Source organism: Epinephelus lanceolatus, chromosome 14, assembly GCF_041903045.1.
Source record: "Epinephelus lanceolatus isolate andai-2023 chromosome 14, ASM4190304v1, whole genome shotgun sequence".
Taxonomy (NCBI): domain Eukaryota; kingdom Metazoa; phylum Chordata; class Actinopteri; order Perciformes; family Serranidae; genus Epinephelus; species Epinephelus lanceolatus.
This window is the reverse complement of record NC_135747.1, coordinates 36,464,725-36,492,532: the sequence shown is the minus strand read 5'-3', so window position 1 is coordinate 36,492,532 and position 27,808 is coordinate 36,464,725. Positions and strand designations below refer to the sequence as shown.

Here is a 27,808-nt window from a genome sequence, read left to right as displayed (position 1 = left end):
ATTTCTCCCTGTACAGTGGATGTTGAGATTAGCTACAGAAACCAAATCGTTTTTGTACCGGCTGTAAAGTTGGGCATCTTAACATGAGGGTCTATGAGGACTGACTCACTTCTGGAGCCAGCCTCAAGTGGCCATCCACAGCACTTGCGCGCTGGCTTCATTTTTCAGCCTCAGAGGTTGCCTCTTGGCTAAAATGTGACCTGCAACACACAGTGATGCTTGATGCTTTTAGCTGAGACATTTTCCTGAAAAATAACCCCTACCAGCAGGTTAAGAGTGACAGATCAGCATTTAATGACGATGTGAAACAGTCAATAAAACCTTCCTTGAACATACAGGTCTACATGTGCACTCAAATATTAGACTGATTGGTCCAGTAGTTTGCAAGAGTAACTGCAAACACAGATACACGCACACCCCACCAAACCTATGATAATAAACCCCAATAATACTAGGGAGTGGGGGAAGAAATGCGCAGTGAGACAAGGAACCCACTATTAGCTTACAACAGTGATCAGTGAGGGAGCCCTGGAGCCAGTTAATGGGAGACTGACAGACACCCACCCACAGAGGGATGGAGACTCCCCCCTTGAGCCCCTCAACAGGGTGACGAGTGTGTGTGTGATGGGTGGGTTACTGCGGTTGTTAACAGGGGCCCCTAATCCTGGGGCCAGGCTCTAATCCTGCCACCGGTCTGTTGTGGACTGTGACCCTGATGGCGCGTGTCTCTCAGTACCCCCTCCTCAGACACACACACAAACTTACCTCAGCCAGCCTGTTGCCCCTCACAGCTGAGGAGACGCAGCAGCTGAGACAGCAGAGGACCCCATTAAATTGAATAAACACACATACAGTACATGGAAACACACAGGCACAACACAGATCCATGCAGAGCGTACACACAAACATACACTACACCAACTCAAACTGACACAACCCCACAGAGACAGATATGCGCCAACACACACAAAAATGCACACAACACAGCCAGGAGGATGCTGTAACACACACATATACACACACATACACATACACATACACACACAGACAGCTGACCGTGCCACAGCAGCCTTACAATAACAAACAGTTGAGCTACTAGAAATACCAGCGCGAGAGATGAGACCGGAGGCCTGAAAACTGAAACCAACACAAAACACATTCCAGCAGCGAACAGAACCGACCGAAAAATGACAGACATTTTTATTCATGCCAAAAGTGCTGCGACCGGCCAATCAAATCCTTGATTAGGCCTGTGTGTGCTTTGTGTGACAAACCTCTGATTACAACCGCTGCTTAAGAAGCCAATTACAGTCCTTTGTGATTGCTTTGTGAATTAAGTTGCAACAATCAGACTGAAAACTTTTTTCTTCCCAGGGCTGTCAGTGAATGTTGATTATCAGCCAGTGATGGAAAAGAAATACAAATAAGCATCTGCAGACTGAACAACAAAACACAACTACTACTACAAAAGTTTTTTCTTACAGTGAGAATGGTACTGAATATATAATTATTTTCACTTCAAACCAGCTGCATAAAGACAATAACTGCAACCACAGGAGGAATCTTCAACAGTGGTGACCTTCAATAAATAACCTCGATGTTAAACACACACAGAGACACCTGAGGATTCAGAGGATATTTGTGTCTCCTTGATGGTGAACAAACGACACAAACAAAACGTGCTGAAGTGAGAACAGAGATGCTTCCTCACATGGAAACACCACCTGTTGTGATCTTTTAGACGTACAGCACACATTAAACTAACAACATGATGACTGGAAGATCACATGTTAAATTATTCATTGCTCAGCCCTGCTTTTAAACCACTTTGGTTTCCGTATTCAAAGAAAAGGCTCTCACTAGAGATGGTTTATTTTCTCTCTGTGTAATCCAAACAGAAAACAGACACACTGAGGTGCATTAAAAGTTAAAAATACTTCAAGATAAAAAAGTCTTTTTTTGAAAGCAACAACACAAATGACAACCAGAGCTTCACTTGACCATCTGTTGAAAGTAAAAGCACTAAACAGAATTATCACAAAAGCTAGACCCGATTTATTTTCCACCACTTCCTGATAAAATGGTCCATAAACAGCCAGCAAGTTTCTGGTTCTGTATCTGAACAAAAACAAAAGCTGCCCAGGGAACGACTGGACTGTAAGGACGAGTTAAACCACTAGACTGCACAACCAAAGTACAAGTAAAGTTAGGACCGATTGACAAACTTAATAGCCATTCAGAAGCCCTAAATGGCATTTCAAGGTCATTTAAAGAATAGCAAAGCGAGTATGTTGTGTGTGTGTGTGTGTGTGTGTGTGTGTGTGTGTGTGTGTGTGTGTGTGTGTAAGGAGAGACTGATAGAGCAAAGAGAGATTGACCATGAATGCCGTGAAAGCGGACGAGTGACAGAGGAGAGTTTAAGTTCACCAGTGAAGATATAAAGTAAATGTACAGCAGAGTGTACAGTCTGTACAATAATTAATGCTGCAGCTCCTCAAGACCTGCAGAAGTTTCATGTTTCTTGCCATTTTTACTTCTGTGGATATTTCGTATCACAGCAACCAGATGGAACCAAAGCGCCTCATCTGAAAATGAAATATCACAGTGCCTCCAAAGCACTCTTGCGCTCCCAGCTTGGAAAAAAATGCTTTGGTGGAAACACACTCCCTCAAAGTCACACTAACAATTGTCCAACCAGTGAGAACTTTGGTTGGACAAGACAAGATCGATCACCCAATCGACCAGAGGGTGTCAGCCCTTTGAACGATCCAACTAGCCAACAAAGGCCAAAGCTATTCTACTTTTAGCCTGCTTTCAGACCTAGAGTCGTCTCCTTTGGTCTGAATCAGTGACTAATTAACTAAAAAATACCACTAAAAAAGTTGTATAATTGTCTAGAGTTGGTTCATGTTCTCACGGCAGCATTTACAAGAGGACCAGATCAAATGCCTTGTGTGAGAAAGCTGCTCTTGATTGGTCAGAATTTCCATGTGGGAAAAATCCAGGAAGTAAAGCAAACGTTGAAGAAGAGTACACTTGCAAGATAAATGTGACACTTTCTAATGTCACAATGGAGGGACAACTACGCAGGTTGATTTTAGCGCTGCTCATCGTGGACTATATTGCTGTCATTGTTCATTTTAGTCAAACCATACAGTTTGAAAACGAGGCGCGGCTCCAACTAGAAAACAATGTTTTGATGCATTGGACGTGCTGAATGTGCATATTAAGGCAGTACAGGAGGAGGTGCACATTAATAATCCTCCAGGACTGTAACATGCTCATGTTTAACCCAAACAATGTGTCATGTGACTGCAGATTAGGGCTGTCCCGAATACCATTTTTTAACATTCGGACCTTCGGCAGGGGGTGTGCTGTGGCCGTGCTGCCTGCTCTCTCCGGTTTTACGCCAGACTCGGCTCCTTTCAAAGACTCCTTGCGAAGCACTCCTCTGGGGTTTTTTTCGGAGTTTTGCATAGCGGCGACCAGATCTTTGCTCTCAAACCACAAAAAATGTGATGGCACAACAGTCTCCTTCAGTACATTATTCTATGCTTTCTTTTGATTTTCACATTGGCTAGTCATCCTATTTAATTTGTCTTCTGATTAAATCGGAACCGTTGAAACAAGTTGTAGGAAGCCTCTGCAAGTAATTGGTTGCTGGCGGACACTCTGTGCTGCAATAAAATGGTTAATCAGCAGTGCCGTGCACTGTAGAGCCGATGTGCTGCTGGTTCTGCCGGCCTGAATAGAATATAATGCCTATAGCCTTACTGTTGTGTGTACAGCCTTATAGACTGAGCTGAGTAGTGATGCGCGGGTCGACCCGTAACCCGTGGGACCGGCAAATGGACCTGCAGGTTGGGCAGCAGTGATCGTCTGTTAAATCGGTCTGTAAATGATATTTTGACATTATTGGCTATTACTGTCATGGCATCCGAAGGTACTGATGCGATGAGCAGGTGACAGTCTGCGGCCGTTTTCAAAACACACTTGTGTCACGCACTCCAAAAGAAACTTGCTGAAACTTTAAACAATAATTTACTGTACAAAACGGGGGAAACAAACATTGACAAAAACGGTTCCATAATTCATATTAAATTCAAAAGAATGGAAAAACAGCTACAAGTTAGAGGGAATAGTGATAAAGTGGTAAAACTTGGCATTGATCCACAGCCTCAGACGGATGCGCTCAAGTGTGCCGTGCGCACAAGCTCAGTTGGTAGGCGATACTATATTTTCACATTTTTAACAATGCAATTTAAAAGTTTTGATTTTTATTGATAACCTACATTTACCAAGAACAGAAAGACTACATTTAGCACCAAAAAAAATTGTTTAAAAAAAAAAAATAAAATAAAATAATAATAAAAAAATTAAGTAAATAAAAAAACGAATATCGAATACCAAATTTTCATAACGAATACCTACCCATAGAAACGAATATCCGAATATTTGGGTACAACCCTACTGCAGTTGGTTCACATCCAGGTCGGAACACGTTCTCACCACAAATGAACCGCACCAGAGTTCGTTTGTAACCGGACTGAGACCACCTCTTCAAGAAGGTCTCAGTCTGGTTGTTTTGGTGCACACCTGAGGGAGATTGCTGTGTTCACACCTGCCCAAACGAACCGCACTGAGGGGGCAAATGAACTTGAGTTTGATTGAAACGAACCAAACCAAGGTCAGGTGTGCAAGCAACCATCGTGTTCCTGTAGGTTTCAAAGGGTTAAGTGAGTGGACCAGTATCAATATTTACAGTTGACAGGTAGGGAAAGAGTAGTGTAGCAGTAACAGTGTAGCTGCAGAGGTTGCAGTAGTGAAACAGAAGGGAAGTGGAGCACTATATGGCAGCAGGGCAGCGGACAGGCTAAGCAGTGGAGCAGTATCTGGCGAAGGGCAGCCAGTAGGTTTAAACGGATGCTGAAATGGAAGAGGAGCTGACCAGTTTGTTCCACACTTCCCCTTCCACACCATTTGCTTTAGCCAGCGTGGGCCGCCTCTTAAAACACACAAGTCACTGCACAAAAATACACATTTACTTCACGGGGCGGTCCTCTGGACAGTCACACAATAACACGACCCCACTGCAAAGCACCCATAAATCTACTTAATGGTGCGCCCAAAAAACCCACGAAAGCAGTAAAAACCTCACATGCGCCAAGGAGACGAGGTCAAGTGAAATGTCTTTGCCCAACATGAAAAGGCAAACCGTCTCTCTTTGTTTATCATAAATAAACCGCCATGTAGAGGTCAGGGGAAAAAATGAAAGAGAAGAAGAAAGGGTAAAGAGGGACACAAGAAAACTGAAATGGAAATGTGTGTGAGAGAAAGACATTGACTTTGGATGAGAACCTGGACAGACCTCCCAGACAGACAGAGATGGATGGATGGAAAGACACTCACACAGACAGACGCAGATTAATTGACAAAATAAAGAACATCAGAGGGTGAGACATCTGCAGGTTAATTTTATGTCCGTACTTTTTCATTATGCCACAGACAAACGAAAACAAAAATTTAAAACCACTGTGACTGGAACAATTTCATTCAAATCTTAAACAGGTTTTGATAATTTTAAAATGTCCGGTTAATTAATTTTAATTGATCAGAACCTGCAATCCTCTAAGCAAGATAAAAACATCAGTGATGGATACTCACAGTGAAGAAGAGGTCCATGACGCGGGTGTCCAGCAGTGCTTCCCTCCAGGTCTCCGTAGGCTTGAGCATGACGTTCTGCGTGGCCTCGAACATGGCGATGTAGTGGCGCCCCAGTGACCCGCCACCAGTTAAGGCCAACAACAGCATGAAGAAGAGGAGGAGGAAGAAGGAGAAGGAGGAGGAGGAGGAGCACTCAAAAAACACCAGCTCCTGTCACTAAGCTCCCTCTCAATGGGATATTTTTGTCTCTGGTTTTGGCTGGCAGCAGAAACTTGTGAAGTCACTTGTTACTCTCCCTCTCATTAATCCTGTCAGTCTTTATTCCACTACAGTATTTTTCTCACCCTCCCCTCTTTGTTTTCTTTTTCTCCTCTTTCTCCTTCGTCAGCTCTTCATGTGCCACAGCTCTCACCCACAAACAAAACTCCTTTCTCACCCTCTTGTCCTCACCACCTTCCCCTTGCTCCGATCTTTACCCTCTGACTTGCCCTCTTCCCTTCTTGTCCTCCTCTTCACCTCTCCTTCCTACCAGCACTCCCCTTCCTTGTGCACACTCAGATTTCTCTCCCCTGCTTCCTCACAGGATCTTAAACACACAAGACACACTCTCACCGCAGCCAATCCAGACTGCTTGCGTTGCTCTGCCTCTGTCCACTCCTCTGCAAGACGTCCTCGAGACTCCTTACTGCCCTGAAACACTCCCCTCTCCCTCCTCAGCCAATCACTTCGTCTCCCTTCCTGGCTGCTTTCAGAGACCCGAGCAAGACTCTCACAATTTTCTGCTGTCCCTCCTCGTCCACACACTTTCTTCTGATTTAAAACTTTGTCTAAACCAACAACACAATCACACTTTGTTCTAAAAACATTTTCATCTTCCTTTCCCTCATTCTCCCAGACATGTCTTTCTTTCTCCACACCCCCACAACACAAACAGTCTCCTTATTTTAAGACTTTCTCTACACCCACAACAAGTTTTTTCACAGACCCACAACACACATTTTCTCCCAACGCAGCCGCAACACTTCCTGTCTTTATTCAAGTCTCCTAAACACACCCACAACATGCTTTTTCCTTAGCTCATCAAGGACAAACCCCCTTTACTACTCCTTCCACTCTCCCAAGCCAGGCGTTCTCACTCCTCACAACACACACTCTTCCCTCAGTCGAAGCATCTCACAGTCCCACACTCTCTTCACACACCAGTCAGTCCTTGTCCTCACAGCATATATAATCCCCTGATGAAGGCTTCATGCAGACGCAAGTCAGCAGATTTTTCAGCCTGCTGATTGCACATAAATTAAACCCAAGACATCGACATATGAGGTCATTCTCTTTTTTCTTAATTTGTGTTTGGGAAATACAAACAAACAAAACTGCTTTGCTCTCACCTAACTCTCACTAAAGAACAACCAATTAAACTCCTTTCTCTCTTCAATATTCAATATTCTCTACAAAATAAAATTAGAGGACATATTAAAAACACACTCCTCCCTTCATTCAGCTCTTTCTTTCTAACCTGTTCATGTCCAGTTTTCCATGTTTATTAGGTAGCTTTAAAGGTTGGTAAAATCATCATATTCTACTCTGTCTGACAGTATCCTATACGAGGTGTCTACAATTATCAGATACTTAAATGTAATGATTTTTAAGACCATTTCAAGATACTTTTTAACCACATTTAAAACTGGTCCAATCATCTTCTTTTTATCCAAGCATTGCAGGTAATTGTAAAGGTAGATATTGAATATGTGGTCCAATGCAGAGGTAAGTTTTATGTAGGAATATGGTTATTATAGTGAATAAGATTCATTTACATTTTGCCAACAGTTATATATATAATATATAATATAAAGTTAAAAGACAGTATCACCAGTAGTTGCTACCTTGGTAGTCACTAATGGGGGTCCAAATAAATACATCAAATAAATGAATAAATCAGGTTTAGTGGTAGGTTTTTGGTAGGTTTAAAGATTTGAAGCAAAGTGTTTTTTCACAAAAGGAGCTTTATCCATTTTGACAGAAAGCAATAAAGAGATGGATAAATGACATTTATTGACATTGAGGCCTAATATTACAAAAATTGAACAAGAAATTTTAAGACTTTTTGAAAACCTGCAAACGCCCTGTTTTCAGATTTAAGACTATTTATTGACTTTTAAGGCCTTTCTAAAAATGAATTTAAGACTTAAAGACTTTAAGGACCTGCAGATACCCTGATATATACATATTCTGTATCAGCTTGTTCAATGAAGCTATGAGTAAATATTCAAACTAGGGCAGCAATTAACGATTATTTTCATTATTGATTAATCTGCAGACTATTTCCCCAAATAATTGTTTGGTCTGTAGAGCAGCATGTCAGAAAATAGTGAAAATGACCAAGGCTGTCTTTGGAAACACGTTCTAGAAACTACTAATGAATGCATTTATAAGTAGTTCATAGTATTAAACTGTTGAATAGATTTTTTTTTTACTATGCTTGGCCAAACTGAGGAAGTTTCCAGTTTTGGAAAGCTGAAAAAATATAACTTAACACTAGATTTTAGTTACGGTTGTTGTGAGTTTTCTTATTACCAGCTCGCTACGATTAACATTGCTGTCTTTGTGACATCAAACGTTAGCTTGACAGGCTTAAAATTACAGCTGGTAACTTTTCCATGACTTTCCAAAACTTTCAATGATTTTTGCTAATTCCATGACTTTTCCAAGCCTGGAAGATGAGATTGTGAAATTCCATGACTATACCAGTTTTTTTCCATGATTGTGGGAACCCTGAGCATCTCTCATATGGGGCAGTTTGTATTTTTCATGGCTAATATCATACAATAACAGCTGGTCAGACATGGCAACTATTACTGTCTCCTCCACACATACTTCTTTGCTACTGGTTGAGGCTGTGACATAGCAGGTTAAAGTTCACTAAAGTTGAACTCTACGCGATGCGAAGATGCAAATTTTTTGACATTGAAAACTAATGATTTCTTGCCTCAAATGTTTTCAGAAACATATTTTAGTGTACTGTTTAGCTATAAAGTGAGAATGTTTCTTTACCCCGCTGAAGGATGGTGTTTTGTTTCAGCTCAGTTGTTTCCAATATGGTGGCTGGGTGACAAACGCTCTCATTTTACAGCTAAACAGTACACTAAAATATGTTTCCAAATTCATCTGAGGCAAAAAAATTGGCAATGCAGCAACATAATCCTGATTCATATTTAATAAGCTCTGCCTAGCATATATTTATACTTATTTGATAACTGTGTCTCCAATAAAAAATACAATAAAGTTCTGTGGGTTTGAACAATGTTTATGTAGACTGACCAGTGGACCAGCAGAGGTCTAAAAGGGTCTAAAATACTGCATGGATTAATTTATGGTCCCGTATCCAAGATATTAGATGGAAGACTTTAACAGTACGACTACCACCATTAACAATTTTTGCTTCTTTGTGCAGGTTTTGTTTTAATGTTTAATATTTTCTTCTTTTATCTTGCTTGTAAAACGACTGACAAATAAATCACATCAGAAAATGACACCCTCTCTTCTCTTCGTCTTCCATCACCCACACTAAACACATAAAAACACACACAAGCGTATCACTGCCCCGCGGCTCGGTGACTGCAGAAGGGGGAAACTTCCAGAGGAATGTTTGATCAAAGCCAAACAGCGGCAAGAGGCCGGCGAGGTCAAGCATTCCTCCGACACCAGCCCACAGTCACTCCCCGCGCACACACCCCGCCACAACACACCACACCATGCTTTTCGGCACAAAAGTTGGCACCTGTCTAAGGGTCTGTACGATCATGTGTGTGTATGTGTCCAATGCTTGGCTTTCAAGCTTTGTTAAAAATAGTCGTGGTGAAGCAGAAGACCTCTATATGAACCTTTCTGAAGAAGGAATGAGAAAGAGATCGGAATAAGTAAGCAGGCTGCTGCAATATAAATTAGTTCATGTTTATCTGTTTTATGCCAAAATTCATCTGTTTGTTTCTGATCAGAAAATGTAGAAAATGTTTTACTTTGTTTATGAAATGCTTTTTCTTTCACTCACTTTTTATGAACTCTCTGCCTGTGACTGAAAACTTAATCTAGCTGGTTTTAATCTTACAAATCCAGTAGATACAAGACAGAGAAAGAGCGTAATATGAGGACACTTTTCCTCCCGCAACAAGAGGGACTGACCAACTCCTACAGACAGGAGGCCGTCTCCGCAGGGAAAGACCACCTCAGTGACAGAGTTTGCACAAACCCTCCTAAAAGATCATATGACTGAGACAAAACTCACAAGAGACCTCAGGAATGATAACTACACAGCTACATTTTACAGAGCCGGACAGAGACGTACAATGGGTCTGACAGGTTGACACCAAAAAGTAGGAACGCTGCAGAGAAGGAACAAATGAGCAGTTAGGATAAAGTCAGGTTTAATATGTTTACTATGAAGCCATTTCTGAGATGAGACAACTTTAAAGCAGCGACTGTAAAAGAAGAGTTCAGAGTCTGAAAGACTGAAAAATACCTCTCAATTTCTTCTCCAAAGGCACTTGTATATTTTTCATTTTTAATTTCTCTTCTTATTTTAATTTTCTAAACCTCTTATTTATTTTTTTTGTACTATTTCTGCCATTGTGCTGCTGCAATCAAATTTCCTGCCAAAGATCGATAAAAAATATCTTTAAAGTGAAAGTTAAAGTTATTTACTTTACACACTGAAGGTGATATTATGACTTTTACCTGTTATTACTTCAATGTTGGTCTTGCGTGCTGGCTGGTTTTAAAAATAAAACATGCAGCATGATTAACGAGACAAAGAAAACCTGACTTCAGTTCTGACTCAAACTATTAGGCTATAAAACATTTATGTTCCGTCCCGAAAACAGTTAATATAAACTGAAATTAAAGTTCAACTTACTTCTTGTTATCTTGTATCTTAGTGCTCATCTTGATAATAAGTTTATTTATAGAGCACTTTTTAAGCTGCTTTCCAGACTACAAGATTTACAGAGTAAAACACTTAAAATCCGAACCCTCCCAACCCTTATCTGGGTTTTACAGTAAAAAGTAAATTGACCTGCTATATGAACACACTGCCTCGGCCAATTGTATGTTTTTATTTATAAAGCTATTCTTGGTAAAATTCCGACCTACTTATCTTCTTTTAAATTTCATCTATGGAAATTACAGTCTTAGTTCACTGGACTTTTTGCTTTTTGTTGCACCCAAAATCAGAACTTCAATGGGAAAGAAAGCGTATATGTTCTCTGCACCTTCTGCAGGAACAATCTGCAGATAAATCTAAAGCTTCCAGACATGATGACGCTAAATGATTTAAACTTTAGTTAAATCTGTTCAGTCCAGACTGTCTGATCATTTTAATGGAATTTAAATCTATGGGGTTTTATGTTAATTGTTGAAACTGCATTGCTGCTATTTTTGGCCAGATCTCTCTTGTAAAAGAGATCTTTGATCTCACTGGGACAAACCTGGTTAAAAAAGGCCAATCTTGGAACCCATCGGCTATCGGTCTGACGGGCCATTATTTTGGGCTGATCTGGTGTAGCCAGCAGATGTCTGAGCAAAGACTTCCCCCATTATACAACAGTCATTTCGGCTAATCTTTAATACATACACAAAAATTTGTGTATGTATGTAGATAAATTAAAAAACAAACAAACAAACAAACAATATAAAGCTAACTTGTCGTCCGAAATTGTATTTCAGCCGATGTGTTCTGCCTCTCCACACGAACTGTTGACCTGCCTTATTGGTCACTACTGCTCAAACTATAAACAGAAACCAGGACACTTTAAATGTCAAAATCCTCTCCTGTAACCTACAAATCCTACATACATATGTTGATGTCTGTTTATAGAGATAACAAAGGCTAAATAAAATAAATAAATAAAACAAAAATTAGGAACATGAGAGCACAAATGAGAGCCCATACATAAAGAGACTGAGGTGCAAGGGCAAAATAAATTAAATAAGTTCAAATATAAAGTAAAATGCAGATAAGAGAAATAAGTTCATAAAAAGGTAAAGGATATACCCACATTTATAAACAAATAAGATGCAAATATAAGAGAAGATGTCATATAAAGCAGAACACCAATAAACATATGAAAAAAAGCCCTTAAATTTGGAGGAAAGTCCAACTTGATGAGCTGTGAAGTGAATTTACAACTTCAACCGGGCTTTCCACTCTGCTGTAAAAAGATGGACAGCCTGTGTGTGTGTGTGTGTGTGTGTGTGTGTGTGTGTGTGTGTGTAGTGAAGTGTACATGCCTCCAGGATGAGTAATGTGCGCGGAGTGACTAGGACATGTGGCTGTGGGTTTGGTGGGTTTTTAAAAGACATCACCTGCTACTATCTCAACCCTTCCAGCAGGCTCAAGAATAACTAATGTGACACGTCAATTTTCCACTGGAAAGATAAGACGGACTGACAGATAAACGGACACACATTTGACTGACCTAATACGCAGCCAATGTGACCACAAGTGTTTAAATCAAACGCCAGTGAAGAGAATCGCGCACGTTTAGTTCCCACACGTTGCTGCCAAATTTGCAGCCACACAGACACATAAACACACATTGTAATACCTTAATTAACACCAGCCACCAGTCAGATGCCAATAAAACTGCTGCTGGTAGTTACTGCCAGTTACTTTGGCAGCGTAACAACCAGCATTTCAACTTTCATTTCCTGCGCTGATTCTATTTATTCGGACTTGACCAAAGCAAGCTGCTCCACGTCTTCAGTGACAGACACTCGGACATTTGGTATTTATGGTTTTGCATGTGAACCTTAGCCCAGGTAGAGTGCGTCAAAGTACAGTTCTCCACTTCAAAGCGTGACGGGAGCATAGTTGCAATAAAAAGCCATCATTCTTTCCTTCATGGGCTGTAATTCAGCATGCGATGCTACGCATAAACCAACCACATGACTACAAAACAGCAAATGTGGGCTAAGTCCTCTCTGGATGCACAAGAGAGGCTGAGTGATGTGCACCACAAAACCAAACGAAATACGTCAACACCAAAACTTCTGGTCATTTTGTGGACTTGTTAGCACAAGTAAAAACAAAGGTGGACGAGCTATAAATTAAACTTGAACTCTTCAACTTTGTCACAAACTTTATATAAACAAGACTCAAGATGCATTCTAATACCCAAACTACGATGCTGTTTAGTATGCAAGAAAAAGATTTTCTAAGTCCCAAAACATAGTATGTCAAACACAGTATGCCAAAAATACCAGGATGTCCTTCTGCATCCAATCACATTTTGCAGTTCACAAGCCAGCATGCTTTCCTGGCTATTGTGACCCATGATCCTCAGCACAGCGGAAGATACCTTGCATTGACTAAGGTGTGGACAGATGACAGCGCACTGACAGCTGAAAGAAGCTGCGATGACTGATGACACCGTATTCAAGTGTGAGGTCTAATCTGTACTTTTGTGCTTGTGAAGAACTTCCGCAGAGCCACAGAGATGGTTTGCGGGACTCACAAAGAGCCGCCGGACACCTCCTGAAAAATGTGACAGCGCGCCGGGCACAACAGATGATGCAGAAATCGTGTTTGATAGACATCAGAGCGATGAGGTTGTAATACCGGACAGTTCTGGTCCCAACATGCATGTATGAAATTAAATGCTACGTGCTATCTGCCACACTACACATGTCTGCCGCTTGTGAGGGGTGCCTGCACATAACATATTGGGGCACAGCTGTAGAAGCAGAAATCAGGCAGAAGTGTAAAATATTTTTTGTAGTTGGTGTGTAAAATTAAAACTTTAATCTACTACTGCTGCTGCATGAAGCTAAGTGGACTGTGACAAATGAGCAACAGGGTCAAAGTTCAAGGTCCAACATTATGGAGAAGCAGCACATCCCAATTTTATGCATACTCCATTTATCAATAAGTACTACATAATGGCACCTGCATGTCATTAGTTTTGCATGTATTTGGACATTAACAAAACTACTGAACAACTTAAAATTTTGTTGACACAATTAATCTCGAGGGGGATATGTATGCAAATTTTGTGCAAATCCATTCAGTAAATATTGAGATATTGACTGGAGAAGTTAAAATCTTGACCTGTCTTTACCAGTCTGGTAATTACTAATGTTCTCCTCTGGTAACCATGGATACATGTGTACAAAATTTCAGAGCAATCAATGCAATAATTTTTCAAAACATTCAACTAAAGCCTAAAGATGCTGGCTTCATCACAATTCATGAATTATAAAATTGAAGATTATTCAATGCAATACACACACACACACTTTGAATTCATTAAAGCTGGAGTAGGCAGAAATCTGGAGGAGGCACATATAATAATTGAAAACAGAAAATTTGAAAATGTCACTGTTCAGCTTCCATTTCTTTTCAGTTTCAAGAATCTAAAAAATGTTTAATACTCCACAAAAACTGACTCTTTGAAACCTGAGCCAAATGGCTCGATTTCTTCTCAAAAAATGGGAAGAAGACACTGAAGAATGAAAAGCAAGAAATTAGTAACAAAAAAAAAAGATACATTTCAAAACAAGAAAATGAGTTACAAAAAAAGAAAGTTAAAAACAAACAAGGAAATTAACAGTGTACAGTGTACAAGATTTATAATAATTCTGTAACATAATTTTTTAAATGTAAAAATAATAATTATTATAAATATAGTTTCCCCAACCTTTGTTCTTTTTTTACCAATAATTTTCTTTATATGTTTTTTTTTTAAATTTGTGGGACATTTCTTACCAAGATGCTCATTGCCTTTTTTCCCCATGTTTTTGAAAGAAATCGCACCAATTTGGCTCAAGGTTCAAAGGTTTAAATACTTGCGAAAGGCGTCTGAAAGCATCACAAGAAAAGTGATGTTGCTCCTGGTTTCAAATATTTAAGTAATGCAAAGCGTGTGTAATTTGTAATAAATGTGCTTAACTGTGCGCGCTGCTGGTATGGTTTATAGTTTAAGCACCTGTACACCAAATCAAATTAAAGCTTCACATTTCACATTCCCAGCTCTTCTTTCATCAACAATTTGCAGACGCTGTACAAAACACTTCACAGATCAATTTGATATGATCTTCATGAACACTTTAAGTAGACAATCTCAGCGATCTGAACATCTTGCAGGCCTGAGCGACCTTCGTGCCCAAGGGCTGAGGATTAGCGAGCTTCTCCTGTATCCTCTATTCATTACGGTTGATCCTGCTGACTGAGGATGGACCCGCTGCACAGGAAGACGGGCTGAGCGTCTGCCAGCGGCCGCGCAAAGAGCACAGTGCTATGCTATGGCGCGTGGTAGGGTTTAAGTGATATATCCTGCTTTAAGTCTCCCCTGCAGCCTCGCCATGTGAAATAACAGTCCAGGAATACCTCCTCACTTACCCCATCCCCCTCCCTCCCCTTTCCTTCTACTGTTTGGCCCCCATCTGTTTGGACAGCAGTTGTCATTAAATCTCCCTCTACTGAATAAACCAATAATATATCAATTATGCCACAGAGATAAGGAAGCGATAAGTTGTGGATGAAGGTGGTGATTTAGACCTCATGGTTATTGTTGGAGTTGAATCGGAGGAGAAATTAACACGGCAAATAATAGTTAAATAAATATTTCACAACCTTCATTTAAAGTTAAAACCTGCATGTTCCATGCTTTATTTTTTTATATTTTGTCTTTTTGCTAAGTGCTCATCATGGTTTCTGCTGCTTCTGCCAACTCTCGTCTTCACTGTATTTAAGTTAAATTAGATGTGTTAAATGAAACATCTTCCCTGACAGAGCAAACAGGTCAAAGACAGTGATGTGAGCTGGACACTGTGGATCTCGTCATGTTTCAGCTGCCCAAGCTGATGGCAGCTACCCTGGAAATCCAGAGTTCTCGCGAGAGCACGATTTGAATTTGCTCAGTGAGTCACTCTGGTAATCAGTAATGATGCTCATTACCTATGCCCATGAAACCGAGCTGCACCAATCACATCGGTGTATCTTATATAGGCGGGCCAGAGGCGAGCTAAACAGATGACGACAGTGCTGCAACGACGAAGTCCGGAATCAGTCAGTAAACATTGCAAGATGGCTATGGATGAACACCAGTTGTTTGAAACGGCTTTGGCCGCTACAGTGAACGAGTTAGACTTGGCTTTTTCTCTAAAAGAGGAACAGAAGACAGCGCTCGAGTCTTTCCTTTGCATGAAGGACGTTTTTGCTGTTTTGCCGACCGGATATGGCAAGAGTCTAATCTACCAGTTAGCTCTGCTGGTAGCTAAGCGTATACGTCACCCCGTGTATTGTTCTGATTGGTCATAGTGTTATCCAATTGCGTGCAGTGATATTTACAAATGCATGCTTGGTGCCGCCCCTCGAGTTGGGCCATCTTCATTACTCATGGCCAGACCCTAAATCTTTCTAGATTTGGGTCTGGATTTCCAGGCTAGATGGCGGCCAACCTAGACAAATCTTTTAATTCTAGCACAAGTGGCACAGCGCGCTTTAGAAGATACAAGATAATCATGAGGATTAGAGAAACCATTTAACTACATTGCCCTCTTGCTTACTTATGGTAGAAGCACAAATATCAAGGACAAATGACCAAATCAACAAGCCTCCAAATTAAGACAGCTTCTGAAACGCACCCAGTGTGGTATAACGCCATGCCGCTAACAGAACAAAACCGAGTTGCAGTCAGACCATGGAGAGCTGTGCCTGGTGGAGATGCCCCTCCTGACTCTCGAGGATAATGAAAAATGATGATTCATTCATCTCGTCTTCTGCCTCACTTTAGTAGATCATAGCATATTGGATATGATATTTCTTTGCAGATAATGCGGTTCAAAATGAGACCAAACTTTCTGTGGATGTCAGTTTTTGGACCACAGCAAACGCCAAAATGTGTACTGCAATAGATGTTTGTTTTCAGCCGAGTTGATTTCTGGAAAACCAGGGGGGTATTCCAGAAAGCAGGTTATGTGAAAACTCAGAGTAAGTTAACCCTGAGTTGAGGGAAACTCTGAGTTATCCGTTCCAGAAAGAGAGATAACTGAAACTCTGAGTCAGTCACCATGGTAACAGGCTCTGTGAACATAACCTGCTCGCTGACAGGTTTTCTTTAATAAACCCTGAGTTTTTCTCTGTCTCCTCCCTCTTACACGCTGTTTATTTCCTCATTCATTCAGTCCGTGTCAAAGCTTGTATCGAAACGTATTCATTAGCGGAGATTTACCGTCTGTCACAGTCTAAATCCTGCTGGATATTAGTTTGTTACTCAGGACTGTCTTAATTTACGAATTTATGCAAATCAGTCATTTCTTTGGACATCAGTTTTTGTCTTTACATTCAAATATTACACAGCGAGAATTCACCCTCAGCTCAGACTCAAACCTCTGTCCTTTTTATAATTATTATTTTTATAACACTGTGCACAAGGATCAGACTGTCAGTCTGTTAGAGCAGCTCTCAAATGTTTATTACACATAATGTATAGGTCTAATTATTTAAATTTTAAAAATCGGTATGAAGCTTTAGACAAGTAGTATCAATGACTAATGATCTCTATCACTGATGTCATTGGTCGCACTGGTGGAACATAATTCCTATAGCCTAATATTGGGGATTATATGTTAATATTTCTGAGTGAGCAATGGTGCAGCATTTCAGTGTCTTTAAATTTACTACATTTGTAGCTGAAATAAAGTCACTGAATTCTGTTGAGTCAAGATACAAATAGATGTGCAACATTTTAAAATCTACTGTATTTTTACCTCAACGTCTTTTCAGGTGCAAATCACCAAACATATTATTACTGGGTCAGACTGTGAGTTTACAGTCATGTCTTTATGTCTTTGATCTATAGCCTAGCCTATATGTTTTAAATCTTCCTATTTTTCAGTTGCTGCCTCCTGTGTTTTTCCCCATCAGATTAAATCTGAACAAATATATTATTGTATATAATTAATTTAATGTAATGTATCTACAGCCTGATACACAGTCAGATTCCACCACTTTATCTTCATTAAGGAAATGTAAGTGTAAGTGTATGTAAAATGTAAGTCTGATAAATGATGAATAAATGGACAACACTGAATAAAACGTTTTTATTAACTTCATGGTTAACTTATTTACACTTTCCTCGCTCTGACTCAGGCTCTTCTTTTAAAGATAAACGTGCACCGTCTGCTACACATGCATTAATATCTCTACATCCACTGGATTAAAATGGAGGCGCTGTCTTTTATTTACCTGTTGCCATGGTGAATCGTGGAGTCGGAGCTCCATTGATGATGGCTTTTTATTGTCGGTTTAACTCAGAGTGAACATACTCAGAGTTGACTCTGATCAGCTGTTCTGGAACCGGTAACTCAGAGTTTCCCATCTCAGGGTAAATCAACTCAGAGTTCAGGGATAGACTCAGAGTTTGTTGAACCTCCTACCTGGAATACCCCTCTGAAGTCTTACTGGTTGGTCAAGAGGAGTAACAGGTATAAAACAATACATTTCAACAGGCTTTCAACAACTGTGAACCATTGCAACTACGAGAGGTCCTTGTGCATACAGTCATAAATGTACACACAAGATATTAGGCCTACTGGTCCAGTAGTTTGCCTGATTAGCTGTGGCCGACAGATACACACACTCAGACATGTGCACACACAACCAAATGCATGATCCCCTCCAGACTTACGCCTAGCAGAGATAACGAACATGTCTTTTTAAGTGAAAGATACGACTACTTTACTAAGTACTTTAAATCTCAGCAATCATGGTGCAAAGCACACGCACTTCTTTAATGTCAAGGTGTTGGGTCCAAAAGAATCACCGATACTTATGGTTAAAAAAGTTGTCTTTCTCAATGTAATAAAGATTGTTTTTTAAAGAGAGCATTTTACAGTGTCGCAAGTCCTTGTGAAACAGTATCTAACTTTAAAATACATGCACCAACATTTCACCCATCTGCATGCCCCCTCCCATCTGTGTTTGGACAGCGGCGGTTGAAGATTCTCTGTGCAGGTCAGGGCCAAGACAAACATCCAGCATCAGCTTACACACTCCAAATCCTAACCTTAACCTGAGGGCCAAACTGCCTATAAATTGACCTACGAGCAGCTAATGAGAATACAGATAGGGCCGGGGCAAGTGTTAGGCTGACAGTTGTCTCTTCAGCACAAGAATAACTCATTACTGAAGGCTGGTGGGGGTGACTGTAACTCAGGGATAATTAATACCAGTTTTATTAAATCTCACTAAAAATAAGACAAAAAAATCTAAAAGCTGTTCTCGTCTTATGGCAAAGTATTTAACTACAAGTCAAGTAAGAGGCAGATGTTCAGCAGTACCCCCAGAATTACTGACTTTTTTGGGGGGACTGCTGGGGCCTAAAATGCCTGATTTCACTGGAGCTTTTCTAAAAAGAATTGTGATGCATGTTGCCATTTTTTTAGACACTTTATTTCCACCAGAAATCATGCATTTGGTCGTGTGTGCATGCATTTGTGTGTGTGTAGCCATCTGTCCGCAGCTAACCTTGCAAACTACTGGACCAATCAGCCTAATATTTTGTGTACATGTATGTTCAAGGACCTCTCATGGTTGAAGTTATTCATGGTTGTTGAAAACCTGTTTAAAATCACTGTTTTAAATTGTCATTGACAACTGACTACTTACTCCTCTTGACCAGCCCCTAGGGGACGCAAGATTTTGGAAATCTGCTAGGCTGAAAACAACAAGCCCAGCCATCTGTTACAGGCCACATTTTGGCCTTTGTTGTGGCTCAAATACTGACATCCGTAGACAAGTTTGATCTCATCTTGAATTGGAGCAGATTAATTTCATACCAGATATGTCAATTCTACTGGGCACAGCAGCTCCAGCAGCCACGGCTGCAACCAAGTTTTGAATGCAACAACTGAAAAGAAAAAGAAAGTCATGCAGAATTCACAAGGATTGTTTGAATTTTCGTCAATAGTCACACTCCCAACATCCTGGAGGGGCTGATTAAGACAACAGTGCCTTAATGGAAGAGGCGGCCATGGTTTATTCTGAAACAACTTGAGGTTTAGTGAGCTGATACACCATGAAATCTACACATTCCTCTCCACTGAATAAAAGAACAGATGGGAGAGAACAAAACTGCTGCAGAACAAAGCCCCACTAGCTTTTATAGCAACACAAGTGGCACAGATTACTTTAGAGATTCCATAACATACCGGATCCATCAAAACAAGGCAAAGAGGATCGAGATATGCAGACTGATCCAGCAGAGTGGAGGCAACACCGTTCGAAGGTGATCTATCTGTCAGCTCGGACAGCCATTTACAGCACCTGACTGCCGCCGCAGCCTCGAGGCCTGACCACGACCCCAAGCAGAGTCAAGCCCGGTGTGGAGTGACACAGTGTCGCACCGACGCCCATGAAACGTGCCTCCACCAGATGACACCAGAGACGAAAGGGTCAGACGGCGGCGAGGACAGATGACATGCATGCCGCTCAGTTCGTCTGAGGGAGAAACGCTTTTTAAAAAAGGGTCTTTGAGCTGGTCAAGGAGCGTGTGTATTCGTGTGTGAAAGACGGCGGCTGTCAGCCACGCAATTAGAAGAGGCCCCTTGATACCCGTCCTGGCATACGTTTGCATCGCATCACACAAGCACAGGCGTGTTGTGACACTTGCAGACAGGCGGCCGCACTCACTCAGGCCTCCCAGTGGCCTTCATCAATCTGTTCTCCTTTTCAACAACAGTGCAGACACTTGTAGGCTGTGCATACACTCACATGTGCACAGAATTTCAAGGAGAATGCCACTTGATTTAAGAACTGATCTGCTGATTTCTATTTCTATCAACATTGAGAAACCAGAGAACTGCAGCTGTATTATCAGGCGCCTGGTAACCTGAGACCTCATTTTATTTATGAATTATCAGCTTCCTTTACTTCACAGTCATTCAAATTTACTTGATGATTTTGGAAAGGTATCTGCAGGTTGCAGAGGGCCACAAGTAAACATTTTTAATGTAACCGAACTGTGACAATTTGACCAATTTAAGATGGGGGAAAAAGAACACTTTGATTACAGCTAACATGAAATGTACAGTGCAGTAAGTTTAAGTGCAAGCTTTAAAATATCTATCAATATCTATACTTACTGAGGTATAGTTAATTGGTGGTACAGTATATTAATGGGGAATTCAACTGAAAATGTATAAATGATCCACTGAAATATTATTAAATATTTCATCACTTGAATGCAAAAATTCTTCCATCCATAACAGTCATAAAGTGGTCATGCTCACGGAGCTTCTACCATCCCGTTGTCATTCCCACAGTCCTCACGAAGTGCGACAGGCATAACATTCAACACAACAGCGGCAGCCTTTTGTGTAAAATATAATATATGCAAGCGCTTTATAAACAATAGCATTGGCATACAATGGCAATAACAATCGTTCACCATCTCTGTTACATGGCGGCTGATCTCGTCCTCTGCTCTGAGGGTAAGGAGCTCTGACACCTCATTGTTTTCCCAGTTTGTGGACATTTCCCGCTGTTGTTCTTTTTTGAGTTAGCCGCTAACTGCTAGCAGCTACTTTCTAAATCTCTTGTGGTGGGTCCCATTTACACAGACATTGCTTCTGTGCTGTTAGTAGCGGCTTAAAAGCAAGACCAGTCTGACCCCCTATTCCGCGATTGTAGTTTTTATACAGAACAGTGAGGCGGCATAACGTAGTGAAATTCCTGCCTTGAAGAGGCAGTTTAAAAAGGGCTCTAATAACATGTGATTGAAATGGTTGTGTTGCGGTGAAGATTAGAAAAAAGGCTCATATTGTGGGGGAAAGTCAGTACATTTGTTACTTGACGATAACGTAAGTTGACCTAAATACCTCACAACTGACACCAGTGTGGACAACTGTACGGAAATTACGTCAAAACAAAATACAACACAGACTTTTGGTTTCGCATGAGCTGCTGAGTGAAAGTCTTGTTTTGTTTGACCCATCCACCTCTTCTCCATCCAGCCCTAAACTGACGTACTCTCAGAGTCAAGTATTTCCATGAACAGGTTTATATTGGAGTTACTTAAAAGCCCGGTACGTCTAATAATGACACTAAAGGGTGCCTTTGGCGTCGATATCACATGCCGAGGGTGTGACAAAGCCACCTGTCTGAAATCACACATTGGAGCCGCCGCTGTTGTTGATTCTGTGCAAAAATGCAAAGGTGGCATGAAGAGGGGACTTCGTAGAGGGCCTTTAGCATGATCTCTGCGTAAAAAGGGCTAATGTGTTTCAGCAGTGTGTCACATACAGACGCTAAAGGGTGGGATGTGCAACCAGTGACAAATCTATCAACTTATTCAGACCATCAGGGAAAAGGTGCAAAATATAATTAGATATGTTTTACGGTTTACCTGTAAAATGAGAAAGTTTGCTATGACTGGTGGGCTGTGTTTCGTGTAGGCTGGACTGTTTTAACATGGCTAACATATTTTAGTGTACTGTTGAGCTGTAAAATGAGGATGGTGTAACCTGCCTGCCATGTTTGAAACAGTCGGGCCAAACCAAAGCACCACCCTTAGGTAAAAACTGTTCTCATTTTACAGCTAAACAGTACACTAAATTTGTTTCTGAAAACATTTGGAAGTAAGTAACAGAATCTTGATTCATATTTGATCAGCGCTTACTTGTTTGATAGTTTGACCACAGTTCACACACCTTCACTGAAGTGACTAACAGCCGTGTTACAAACTCCTCGGCTCTGATTAGTTGTTTTCCTTCATGTGCCATTAGAAGCGCTACGAGGCAATACAGTAGGGAGAATTTCCCAACAAATTATCCATCTCATGTGTATGTGGCAAAAGTTTTAGCAAATATTCCAATTTTTTTTTTTTTTTGAAAGTTACCAACTACAGTTTTAAATGTGCGATAGGCGCAATGCAAAGCAATTTACAGCAAGAAACTCTAGTAACTGCATTAATGATATTTAATATTCAGTATCCTGCTTTAACCTCAACCTGAAAGGTCCCTCACATGAAGAGTAACTGCTCTGGTGGCTTCAAATATTCAACCAACACTGAAATAATGTTGAACTGCAACAGCTAATACACACAGACACACACAGAGGACTTAAAAGTGCATCTTTGAGAACACATATCGAACCGAGCGTGCCAGGCATACCAAGGGGAGCCTCAACAAGCCAAGGCGGGGGTGGAGGGCCGCTGGAATGACACGGAGATGGACACACAGACACCTCTTTGAAAGTGATACATGGCCCTGGCTGGCAGCAAAGCGCCACTCCAGATCCCCTCAGACAGGCAGAGAGGATGCCAGGCTGGTAGGGATTTAGGCCGTAATGAGCCTGGACTGCGCGCGCGCGCGCACACGCACACACACACACACACACACACACACACACACACACACACACACACAAAACACACTAAGTGCCTAAGTTTGCTCAACAATGCGGCCAACTGCAAAGATAATATGTATGTGTGCCTCCGACTACAAAGCAAAGCTGATGGTCACATATGCATTCCAGAGTATCACATATTTGTAGCACCACACACACGCATACACACTCAAACACACACACACACACTACAGGGACAATGCATACTGATCTACAAGAGAAGAAAAAAAAACCTCATGTATATTCACACAAATATGTGGACAAACACACAATGTCTTACAATTTGGAGTGCGATCCACTGACTGAACTTTGTAACCCCGACATGAACTATTTCTTTTAACCTAAAATCTGTTGTTTTTTCAAAGTCAAGAAGATTGAAGAAGACTTCTCTCTCTGCATCTGGATACTTATTTCCATTTTCCTAGACAAACCTTTTTACAACCTGGGTCTCATTTTTGTACTTTTAGCCATCAACATTGGGAGACACTTTATAATGAGCGATACAAGTGGTGCCATGATCAAATTACATACACATTTCATCGCCTAAGTTACATTTAAGAAACATGGTGAGGACAACGCTGTGATTCTTCATCACACTTTGACTTAGAGGCCATACACATGCTGCATTTCTTGCACTCTAAAACCCACCCATGTCTATGGAGACGCGTGGCAGGCGCACTCAAAAGCCAGAGAGACGCTGTTGCAGTGCACATGCTTTGCCAAGAGCCTATTTTATTTTCAGGGCCGTACGGCTGCGCTCTGAGATGAACAAAGTTCAACATTTAGTACGAAGCAGTGCGCACCGCATGTCAAGTGACGAGGAACAACCAATCACAGTCAGCAGATATCTTACCACAGCAAATATGGAGAAGAAGCTGGTCATTTTAGTTTAGGGCTACCCAGAGCTTTACATCCATGGACAATATTTTCAACCTAATACACACTACAAAGCAACGCCAGGAAGATCAGCTCTGCACTCAGGATTTCTGGTGAGTAATTTCTAGTTCATTTGATCAGTGTGAACACTGTGTACCAAACCCTGGCATGGTATGCCGTTCCGTGCCCAGGTCCACCTGAAAGAGTGGTCACAAGTACAGTTTTTGTTCAGGTGTGAACACCAACTGCACCGAAAACATGGAAGTGGACTTCTATTTAATGCAACTACGAGGAGTTTTTAACCGGTCATTCTCAATTTATAACTGATGCCTTCATATCAGACGGCAGTGCAGCCCGCGGCGGCAAGACTAAGATCTGGGATTGTGGCCGTCTTCGAACCTGAAGGCTCAGTCCCCGAAAGCAGCAGCTCCTCGACAAGGAGGGCAAGGAGCAGAGCATTGCCTCGCTACTCCACTGGCCCCCGCTGATGACGGGCAATGTCGGGCATGCTGATGACGCAAGTGTACTCAAGTACGTAACATTACTAATGTGAAAGCTAAGTGGCAAAGGAAGTGGACCAAATATAAAAACATCCTTATTTACTCCAACAAATTATACAGTCTGCAAAATGAAAATTCCTCTTGACTTCAGCTTATATTGACTTACAAATATGTTGTAAGATAATGTTTGGGTAAAAAAGTTAAAACTATCCAGATCTTCTTTTGTTGCTTACATAACTGAATTCTGTTGGAAAATGGAGTGTAGCAGAGTCATGGTGCCAGTTTTTACCAATTAAAGTGCTGAATAAAATCTCTCAAACCAATAAAAGTTGATGGCTAAAACTACAAACATAAAACCACTGGGGTTGTCTTGAGTTTTATTCTGTGCCCAACTTGGCGTAATTACTCTGTAAATTCTCTTTAAGAATAATAAATATTCCAATGTGTGAAACAGCAAGCCATAAACTGCCCTTATTGTGTAGTTATGTTGGTAACTGACCTGTTTTTCCACGCCATACTTGTGCCAAATTTATCCAATCGTTTGAGAAGATCATCAAATTTAAAATCCTGACATTTTGAGGTGAAAGACTCCCCACCAGGCTGTGACAAAGAAAGGATATGATTGGGTGGCAGGAAGTTCCAGCAGAGGACCTGGTTGGCCAGAGCCAGGTAGCGCTGGAAGACAGACGACATTTGGGCGTTGAGGTTTTCTCTGCGGCTGAACTCCTGCAGCACCTGCATGGTTAACATGAAGATCTGACGCAGGCCCTCTTCCTGTAGGAAGAAGGATGAAATGAGGATTAAAAGTATACAGTATTACCAGCGTGTAAAAACACTGACCAGGAAGTGAGGCTGTGAACAAACCTGGAACAGACGCTTGCAGCTGCCGTGAAACTCCATGCTGAGGCCGATGCTGCTGGTCTTACTGGAGCTGGAGAACTCGCTGAGCAGAGCGGTCAGGATGGAGCAGGCCAGTGTTTGCTGCAGCAGAGAGGGGTGTGTGATCATACGGGTCAAATGTTACACAAAGAGTTACACTGAGGTCAAACTAGAGCAAGGATCATCAGTCAAGACCTAAAAAGGAGGCTTCATGTAGAAAGACTGGCACTCAGCCCCAACTCTATACTACACAACAATTCTAAGCAAGTTTTCAGTGTGTGTGCGTCACACTGGAAAAACTACACAATTAAAAGTAAGTACACTGAAAAGAAAAAGTCAGTGCTCAGCTTGATTTTTGAGTGTGCTGATGGTGTGTAATGTTGCTCCACAATGCAACGCACAAAGGAAACGAAGCAGCTGCAAACCATTAAAACAAGTTGTGGTTGGTGGTGAGACAGCTCAGTGAAGGTCTGAGAAAACAAAAACAAGTATGAAATCTTTGGAACAACATTTTGTTTTCTCTTGTGTGAGGATTACTTGGTGGTGATGTTCGGAGTTACAGTGAAATCGACTTCTGTTAGAGCACATGTTGCATCATTTCCTGTACAAATTAGTGAAGTATATCGATTTTCTTTGTGCAACAACGTCAAAGGTATACCAGAGGATGCCGTGCACTGTATTCTGTTAAATCAATCATTTATTTGTTAGATGAAGTGATACAAGGTACAGCTCCTTCATCTTCTGTGTCTTCCTACATTGTTGGCTGCCACTTTATAATCGTCCATGTTTCCGGATGGCTCTGGTAATCCATGGATTCTGGTTGTGGACTGATTTAATTACAGTTTTGGGTAGAGTTACTTCTGTTCTACAAATTAAATCCACCACAGACTCGCTTCATCCATTGATATCATCAGTGACGTTGATGCTGGTGTCCTGGAACATGCTCCAGGCTACGTTTGGCTCCTTCTCTCACATCTTTGGGGGCATTCATCGCAGTTTGTCTACATAATTTGACCTCAACCAAATGGCAGCATGGTTGCTCTTCTCTACTCCTCTCTGCAGCTGCCTCTGAAAGGTGTGTTGCAATGATCCAGGGTGTTCATTCTCCGTGGTGCAGGATGAACAGGAACAGGACAGCACCTCACATTCCCACTGTCACGGTATCACAATAAAGCACACTTCTTCTTCTCTCGGTCGGCATATAGGACGAGTCACCTGGTCAAGTGTTGCTGTCCAGTATTCTAGGTTTCAGCCAAGTTTCCAAGAATCAAAGGATACAGGTCCTGATATTCCGTTGGAAACTGATGCAGCACAAAGGTTGTTATCCAAAGCCTGTGCAATGGCTAACAGGATACTAGCTCAGCTGGTGCCCATTTCTTCTCCATCTTTTCCTTGATATTTACATTTGAAAGCCGCAACCTGGCCAGCCAGCAGTCGTCAGAAGACTTCACAGACTGGTGAGTTGACTTCCACATCCCGATGAGCAACCTGCATTACACACCACCACCACCACCACCACCCAACGCCAACCAAAAAAAAAAGCACCCCTACCATCGGCAAAACAGACATAAGAGCATAAATTTAGCACATGTTTAGCAGAGAGAGGCGACTGGAAACATCCATGCCTACATCATACTGTTGGTATGTAGTATGGAATCAGGACACAGCATAGATATATTTCTGTTCTGGTGCACAACTCCTAACCTATTCATGGATAATACCATTAATACAGGACTGAATATCATAATATCACCTTTCATCAAGAATACAACTAGTCCTTGAAGGAACAAGAGTAAAACCATCAGAGTTCACTGAAGTTTTCATAGAACAGTGGTCACATATGTAAATCACAATATAATCTAATCTATGACTGGTGGTTTGTGATTGATCCCTTTAAATCCTCACACTGGTGAAGCTGAAACCACAAAGAGCATCATATATTTAGCATTTTTTCTCGATAAATCACTCATCAATTGATTGTTTTTATTTCGATTGGACTAATAGTTTTTAGTAAGTAGTTACTTTTAACATCAGGCAGATAAAAATTAGCCATCTTGGTGAACTACAGCCCGTCCTCCAGTGTTTGTCTGTTGATTACAGAGCATCTTCTCACCACAACCAGCTGACTCACTCAGATTAAACAGTTAATTTAAACTAGGACGTCCAAAATGGATGCATGGCGTTTTATAGTACAGTTTGTAATTGTAAATGGATTGTAAGTGGATTTGCTCTCTGTGGTCCAGATTCTAAATTAAGTTTTGGGGGGCAGTAATTGTTGAATTTTTTTCCAAACAAAAACTGCATTAAATGACACCACTGATCACTTTCTCTTATCATGTTTTTTCCATCATTATCAGTGAAATCACCTGCTCTCAGCCCTCCACGGCACACAGTTGTCCCCTATCTAGTTCTGTGTTTGGTTAGCTAAACAAATGAAATAGTGCCATCTACAGGACTAACATGTGGCTGTTTTATAATACAGAGCAGC

At 41.2% G+C, this 27,808-nt stretch overlaps 1 protein-coding gene across 1 annotated transcript in view; it reads right to left on the bottom strand.

Annotated features, from left to right (window-relative positions):
• The window catches only part of xpo4 (exportin 4), an 82,957-nt gene that overhangs the window by 41,189 nt on the left and 13,960 nt on the right, over positions 1 to 27,808 (bottom strand). The window contains exons 5-7 of the mRNA XM_078174659.1: positions 25,306 to 25,422; positions 25,063 to 25,215; positions 5,665 to 5,778 (exon numbers count right to left, since the gene is read on the bottom strand). Coding sequence (XP_078030785.1) covers positions 5,665 to 5,778; positions 25,063 to 25,215; positions 25,306 to 25,422 — 384 coding nt within the window. The remainder of the gene's footprint in view (positions 1 to 5,664; positions 5,779 to 25,062; positions 25,216 to 25,305; positions 25,423 to 27,808) is intronic.